The sequence below is a fragment of the Limulus polyphemus genome, unplaced genomic scaffold (assembly GCF_000517525.1).
Source record: "Limulus polyphemus unplaced genomic scaffold, Limulus_polyphemus-2.1.2 Scaffold6711, whole genome shotgun sequence".
NCBI lineage: Eukaryota > Metazoa > Arthropoda > Merostomata > Xiphosura > Limulidae > Limulus > Limulus polyphemus.
The window spans coordinates 40048-48512 of record NW_013672321.1 but is presented as its reverse complement, the minus strand read 5'-3'; the positions used below and the strand labels follow the sequence as shown (position 1 = coordinate 48512).

The 8465-nt window shown below is 30.5% G+C and overlaps 1 protein-coding gene across 1 annotated transcript in view; it reads left to right on the top strand.

The window, feature by feature from the left end:
• Positions 1-341: 341 nt before the first annotated feature.
• Positions 342-8465, top strand: part of LOC106474004 (nucleoprotein TPR-like) — a gene marked incomplete at its 3' end in the record, with an annotated part of 47924 nt that continues 39800 nt past the window's right edge. Inside the window, exons 1-8 of the mRNA XM_022402384.1 lie at positions 342-414; positions 1606-1703; positions 2239-2373; positions 2588-2662; positions 3751-3939; positions 6273-6370; positions 6561-6708; positions 7646-7810. Coding sequence (XP_022258092.1) covers positions 3877-3939; positions 6273-6370; positions 6561-6708; positions 7646-7810 — 474 coding nt within the window. The remainder of the gene's footprint in view (positions 415-1605; positions 1704-2238; positions 2374-2587; positions 2663-3750; positions 3940-6272; positions 6371-6560; positions 6709-7645; positions 7811-8465) is intronic.

Here is an 8465-nt window from a genome sequence, read left to right as displayed (position 1 = left end):
ATATATATATATATATATATATAGACTCACAAACACACACACATATCATTGTAAAACTGCTGGTACATAACATACTTTTTTTTGTCTGCTTAAAGTATAAGTAAAGCTTTCATGTTTCCCAGTTTCATTTACCTTTAAAAATATTGATGTAATTTCATCATTTCTTATCAGTTATATATGTTTAATGTAGTTAAACTTTCATCCATGTGTAGAGGAGTCTTGAGTTTAATAGCTAGGCACTTTTGAAAAGGATGACTGAAAAACGTCATTTTCCTTCTGCATTATCAATGTGTCAGATGATTGAGAAAGACCCGGAGTATATTTACTGTTATTCATTATGTACTTTATGTGACTCGTAGATCAGCCAGCAGTACAAGGATTCAGTAGAGAGCAGCTTGCAAGTTTCTGAAGAAGGTTAGTTGAGTTGGGTTTGTACAAAACTTATTCTAGTGTAAAGTAATCCTTGTCTACTCAAGATTTTATAGTCTTTGTTTTCACAAGTATTCTGGTGTAACATCCTGTGCCATGAGCTTCTATTTAAATACACGTAAATAACTGTTTTAATACTTAATTATTAGTGTGCAGGATTCATTTTTAGACATGAAATATAACTGGATTGTTAGTAGCAATAAAACATGTTAATTTTTCCAATTTTTTTTCTTGAACATGTTTAACTGTACCAACATATAATAGGTCAAAATTAAGCCTCTTTTAAGGGCTTTTAAATGTGTAGTCTTATCTAATTTGTATTTGTATAATTATTAAAATCTATTAAATCTTTCTCCACGGGCATCTTTTTCTGCACATATCATGAGGTTTTACTGAATTACATTCAAAATTTAATTAAACTACTTTTTTACAATATAACATAAAAACGTAGTTAATAATCCATAATTTAATAGTATACAAGTTTTATAAAGCAATATTTCTAAAAATCCTGAATTTTCCCTAATATGAGAATTGTGACATTTTCTTCTTTTATTTATTTACCACTCCTACAAGAATTATGAAATTTAACACAAGCTAGTCATTATAATGTCATTGCTCAGGCAAAGCATAATTATCATAACCTTCTGCAGTTAGTAAGATTTACTTTCATCTACCACAAAAAGAAATTAAAATAATTGTTAGTTGTGTGTTGTTGATGTTTGTTATATACATGTATTATCAAGTGTTTTATGGGTTTTGTTTTCTCTATTTCAAATGGGCATTAGAGGTAGTATATTTATATAAAAACCAAGTCTATGGTTGCATTTAAGTAGTTTGTAGATTCTTATTCTGTATTATTTCTCAAACACAATTTTGCATTTATAGATGAAGTATATTTGATACCAAATTTATAGGCTTTTATGTTTTTAAGAAATTTTTTTTGTGGATTAACATGTTAGTTGTATGTTTTTCAATAGTCTTTGATTGTATTTATTGAGTGATTTAAGCATCTTCTATTTTCTTGTACCACTTCAGCATTATAAAAAAACATTTAGAGTTTTATATTCTCCTGAGTTATTTCTTCAGAAATCCTGTACCTCTCTTTTTTTTTACTTCATTTGTAGAAACTTCACCTTGCGAACCATGCTTGATAGAGATTTTTCATTTTTTTCTCAGGTCGAGAGAGTCTTGAAAAAAAAATAGAGCATCTAGAAAAACAGAAAGAAGAGCTTCGTAAAGAAAACTCTCAGCTCTTGGAAAGATTGAACAGTGAGGTGAGAATCAGTTTGCTGCACAGCTATGAATTTGATGTGCTATTCGTGCAAATTTTATTTACACATACACAAGTTCTACTTTTTTATTTTAATAAAACAAACTTTTGAGGATATCTAGCTTTCCATTTAGAATTATTTGAGGTTTCTTCAGCGTGTGGTAATGTAGATTGTAATATGAATTATAGTTTGCTCGTACTGAATAACAAATCACACAAAGATTCCACATTTAAAGCCATGTGAAGTCTGGGCAGATGAGAGCTGATGTTGGATGTGGTTATCCTGCATGACCAGACATGTTCCATGTTACAACCTATGTTATTTGTTATACAGGTTTGAATATAGTTAGGATGTCTTTAATAGCAGCCATTAAGTTGTAAAATAGTGCTTAGTATGTCAAGTGACAAAATTGTGTTACAAACAAAATACCTGTCATATAAAAGAAGTTAAAACACTATTAAATAAAAGCTTTTGGGAAAAACTAAATACAATTTTTACTGTATACTTTAGTCTAAAGTTGACCTGTTCTCTTCTTAAGGTGTTAGAACTGCACCAGCAGTTAGCCACTGTCCAGGCAAAACTTGTTTCTGTTGACGAAAATTTAAGTGAAGCCACGAAGAAAGAAACACAAGCTCGAGAAGATCTAAAGAATCAGGTTTTTCTGACGAGAGAGGTATCTATGTAGTTGTTTTGGATTTAAAGAAAAGATTGAAATGTTCATGTTTACTTCACTTTTAATGATTCTTCAGTTTTCTGCTTCTAGTTCTTTTCCAATTTTTTATAGGCCTAATTTAAAAGTTTTTCATGATGTCTTAATGTTTCCAAGTTGAGTATTTAATTTTAAATGTGTTGAAACTTCTCAAGGAATACTACTTTCTCTTTAACAGGCCCTGGATAAATATGAACGTGAGTTGATTCTTCATGCAGCAGATGTTGAAGCTTTGACATCAGTGAAGAAGGAGGTAATGTGATATCTTGTATAATAAAGCTCATATTATTTTATGTTATCAGTAAAATCTATAACAACCTCCAGGATGTCTATATCTTGTATAATAAAGACACACAAGTTTCTAATGTTACATTACCTCAGTATAAAACATATTATTTTACGTTATCATTAAAATCTATAACAACCTCCAGGATGTTTTTATACTGAGGTAATGTAACATTAGAAACTTCACACATATCTTGTATAATAAAGCTATAACAACCTCCAGGATGTCTATATCTTGTATAATAAAGACACACAAGTTTCTAAAGTTACATTACCTCAGTATAAAACAATTATTTATGATTTTAATGATAACATAAAATAATATGTTTTATACTGAGATATTGGAAACTAATGTTTAGTCCAATGTGCACTGCTCAGTCCATTGGACTGATCCCGTATTGAAGAAGAAATATCAGTTATAATTTTGAATGTAATATGGATACCTATATGGGAGGTTGAAGTCTTTTAGTAAAATCAGATATGTTAAAAGTATATTAATACTCCAGGTATGTCTGTGAATTGACAACATCAGTATGACTCAGATTCTGACAGTTCAGAGTGCTAGGTGATGTTCATTTGAAAAATGAAAATTCTTCTGTCCATTTAACAGTTTATGTATATGTTTTGCATAACCTCCAGATCATCCGAAATGCTTATCTACAGTTTTTTTAATCCTTGTGTTTTACTTATTTTCCTCTACCACGAACCAGCAATGTAGGGTAAAATGAATAGTTGATAACATCATATACATAATACCATGTTGAATGCACTTTGTAAATGTTTATGAGATGCCCACTTTCACTCCGACTTGTGTGATTATGGTTGATATTGAGATGAGCTAAATATTTCATAGTGACGTAATGGAAAATGAAATGTTTCACACTGAGTTACTGTGCTTTGAACTTATTTTCTTTTCGTGAAGGAATTTACAATCTTAATTGCTGCAATGAGATACAGAAACCCATAGCTTAGATCATAGTTTCTCAGGTTTGTACGGTTAGAGTATCATTGTTGATTTGGAAGTGAATGTATATATCATGGTAGAATTATTTCCAGCTTGAGACAGAGCAAAGCAAGATCCGAGAAGCTCAGGAGGCAGCCCAGAAGGCTGAGTTTGAGCTTGGTGAACAGGTGAAACGTCAGGAAGCAAGAGAGAGCCAGTGGAGAAAAGAACGAGATGACATGCTTGAGAGATGCGACCAGTTAGAATCTCAAAACAGTGTTCTTCATGAACAGTTGCAGTTGGTTCGTTATGACTTCTATATGTTTTTGTTTTCTACTGATGATTCTGAATGACTATTATTGGTTGTTATTTTATCATTATTGGTTGTACATGGTAGAACTCTCAATGTTTAATTTTGTTTTTTAGTGCTAGAATATGTAATAAAGTTTAATTTTACTGGCTGATAAAATGTGACAACACTATTACAATAATTAGTTTTAATAGGTTTGTTTTGAGTTTAATTACTGATCGTAAATATTATTGTATTAGAAGTTACAGCTTTTACAGTAAAGAATATTTTTAAAACAAGTATGACATTTGGGTTACTGTGTACTTGAGAATGATTGCACCAATGATCAAAATGTGGTACCTAATTTAGAAATATTCTTCTGTACTGTAAAAGCTGTAACTTCTAATAAAATAATAATTAAGTATTGTTTAACCGATTGATGAAACTCAGTTACAGTAATATTCTTAGTGCTAAAATATGTAATAAAATATCATTTTGCTGATTCTTGATTTCAACTAACAAAGCTCATAGATTGTTAATTTCTGTGCCTTTATATCTTTTTAACCCTTTTGCGACGAGCTCGGTATAAAATACAAGAGTTTGTATATACATACTTGTACACATTAACTATTGATACCATAACTTTTAATGCTGTACGTGTATCTTCACAAAATTTGGTAGACTTTTACTGAGGATTACATGTCTTTTGTACACAAAAAATCTGATTTTTTAATGAAGTATTTTTACTAAAGATTTGTCTGTGAAAATATCAAGTCTGTTTCATTACTAGTCCAAGTGCAAAGTGATTTTCGTATTATGATTAAAAAACTATTCTTTGTCCCAAAAGTCTTAAATATTAGTTGTGTAATACCTGAAACCTTCTAAATCCATTTCAAACGTTTATTTTCAGTAAAACTTTATATTTTGTATGTTATTTTCTCTACCCTAACTAAACGGGGTCTGTCAATTTGACCGACCTTGTAACGACCACAAAAAATTGGGAAATTTATTTAAATTATGCATTTTTTTGAATGACTACAAATTAGCTGTTTAGCTGTGTTTTTTTAATATTTACTTTTAAATTAAGAAATTAACTAATGTATGATACTAAAATTTGAATTATATTCTACAATTTGATACCAAACTTGTTGACATAGATTCATAATATAGTAGTTCAATAAAATTTCAAATGCAAGTCAACAAACATGATGACGTGGCCTTAGACCCGTTGAGATAGGGTTAATGATGATCTCAATGTTTCGATGTAGAAGGAGTCTGATATTTATTATTTTAGTATGTGGTTGTTCCAGTTTATCTTGTGGCTTTTTAACATCACACGTTCTTCAGTGGTGTAATTCATCAGTTTCCTTAGTCTCGTAAAATCTTTGTTTTATTTATTGTTTAAATCTATTTATTTTGTTTTTTTGAGTCAACATTATTGTACTGAAACATAACCTTAAACTATTTCTGTGGAGCATAAGAGGAGAAGTAAAGCAAAGTCTACAAAAAATATTGTTTAATCATAAAGATAATTAAAAATGAAGTCCAAAGAATATTGTTTAATGATGTAAATAACATTCTAATTTATCAATTATTGTAAATATTGTTTTGAGACTTGGTTTTGAATGTCTGCATTAGTTTTGGGTTTTATTTGAAAACTACCAAAGTGACACGTGCTTTTATTCACAGAAATCTCTTGTTTTTTTTTTTTCATCCTTTCAAACATGTAAATAAGAAAAAATATATCTTAGATTATGTTTTGGATTTCAAAAACAACAAAAAATATATATTTCGCCTCACATTTTTGCAGTCAGGTCTCTGTGTGTGTTTGTCTGTGTTTCTGCACGTATATCTCGAAAACTAATAGACCGATCTCCCACACAAATTTTACACAAGATGAGAAGTTTATATGGGACAGTCCTCCCCAAATTTTGTTCAGATCCTGATTTTGGATCACTTTGAAGCATTTCTTATAATGGGGAGAAAGGGCATTTTTGCAGTTTTGGATTAATAACTTTGTAAAGTGTGACTGGATTTCTACCAAATTTCATGGGTATATCAAGGTTGAGACTCCTCATCACACTACGAAAAGTGATCTTTAACGGCATATATGATTTGGTAATGAGTTACGTGTGCATGGCCCATTCCAGAAAAAATGTAAAAAAGCTAATAGGTATCCCAAGTAGCATATGTATGTTTTGTATGACCTGACCTGCTATCTTAGATACTAATATTTGTTATTATCAGTTAAAACTAGAACAAACTTGGCTCTAATGGCAGTGGTCTATCTTAGATACTAATATTTGTTACAGGTCAGAGAATTTATTCACCCTCTGCTTCTCACAGATGAGTTCACAGATGGCTGCTCTTCAGTCAAAGGACTGGTCTGAAATGCCAACTCAAGACAATGAAAAAAGCAGTGAACAGTTGTTGGAGGTTATCAGGTAGAGTATTAATAAGGCAGAATTTCAATAATATTTATGGTAGTTATTTAATTGTTTGATTATTGCACCATGATTACCGTAACTCTTCAGTAACTTTAATGTGTTATTCTGACAGTTGTTAGACTTAAAATAATTAACACTTCTTTTAGAACATTTACAGTTTGTTTATTACATTGTTTTATGTGGCTAGGTATCTAAGACGAGAAAAAGACATAGCTAGAACTAAATATGATGTCATCCAGGCAGAGCATACCCGAATAAAATCTGTTGTTGAACAACTTGAGAAACAGCTGGAGGCCACCAGGAAAGAGTTAAATGAAGAAAGACAACATACTCAGGTTTGTGTATGTTCTTGTTCCTTGGCAGGATTTACTAATTGTTCTGTCTAAAGCTAGTATAGTGAGTAATTTCAACAGTTAAATGAAGAAAGACAACATATTCAGGTTAGTGTATGTTCTTGTTCCTTGGCAGGATTTACTAATTGTTCTGTCTAAAGCTAGTATAGTGAGTAATTTCAACAGTTAAATGAAGAAAGACAACATATTCAGGTTAGTGTATGTTCTTGTTCCTTGGCAGGTTTTACTAATTGTTTTGTCTAAAGCTAGGATAGTGAGTAATTTCAACTAAAATGATATAGTTTCTTATAAAATGCTGGGTGGAACTTAATGTTGGATTGATATCAGTTTCAGATCAGAATAAGCTAGCTACTTAGATTAGAACTAAAAATTGCTCTTTCTTGAATAGAAATAATACACTGTTTTTGTGTTCTTTTATAATGGTTGTAATTTATTTTATACTAAGCTAGTAGTGTAAAATAATCCTTGTATGGAATGTTAGACAGTAATAGATGATATTTAGAGATCAATATTTTATAACAATTACAGTTACACCTCTTTGGATTACTCTTTTAAAGAAGTTTTTATTCATTGTTAATAATTTATAGTTTTTATAATAAAAACTGTAACACTGATATAAAGTTGTAAGCAGAACTTAAATGAACCTTGGAAGTTTTTAAAATCTTGCCAAATCCCACATTTTAACTAACAAGATTCAGTTGTTCCATTAAATGTTGCCATGATTAATAATGTCTCATGTTTAGTATAGATGTTTTCAGTCAGAAATAGAATCATCAGTTAGCTGCTTACCTCAGGTGGTCTATGGAACGGTCGTTTAATCAATGAATGGAAGTGGCAGCATATTGTATAGATCTATACATAGATCATATTGTGGTCTATGAACAGAAAGGCTGATGCTTATTTCATTAATTCTTCCTAGAGTTTTGCACTTACTGAAGCTCAACACACTGAACTATTGAAGAAGGTTGAAATGATGAATCTGCTAACTGAGAGCAACCATCTTCTTCGAGATGAGAAAGAAAAAACTCTTGAAGAGTGTAGGGAACTTGAAGCTAAGGTAAAGCTGTTTCTGTCAAATTTTGTGGTCAGAAGAGTTAAAATGTATCACAGCAATTAGAAACTTCTTTGATAGATTGTTTAGGCAGAGTATTCATGATGACACTTTATAGAATGAACGCCAACAGCCTGATGTAGAGACGACGTTTCAAAAGTCCTCTACTCTTATCATCCATTCTACAAAGTTTCATCAGTTAGAAACTTCATTTACTCTTCCTAAAATGAAGGTGATAAATTTTTGAGGAAAATAGGCTTAAAATCAAAAAGAGTATACTTCAATCAATAAAACTTTACTTACTTAAATGAAAGAGAGAGAGAGAGAGAGAAGATAGCTTGTTTGTGCTTCTAAGTTTATCTGACTATCAAACTAGATTAAGTTTAAAAGTATTTGTGGTAAGATGTTTTTAGGAATGATTAATTTTCTGAGGTTAGTTCTTTTGTGCAAATAAAGTGATGATAACAATTACTTTAATTCTTTGGTCAAGTATTTCAAGTGAGCAACATTCGTTATTTATTGTGATGACCCTAATACCATATATTGTAATGTCTTGTTAATAATAAACAAATTTTTCAAAACACTACAGTATTGCTTCATAAATCATTGTAGTTCCAGGATAATATTGTTATGCAACTCTAGCAAACAAATGTTTGTTTTTGTGATACCATGAAATGCTAAGTTTAAC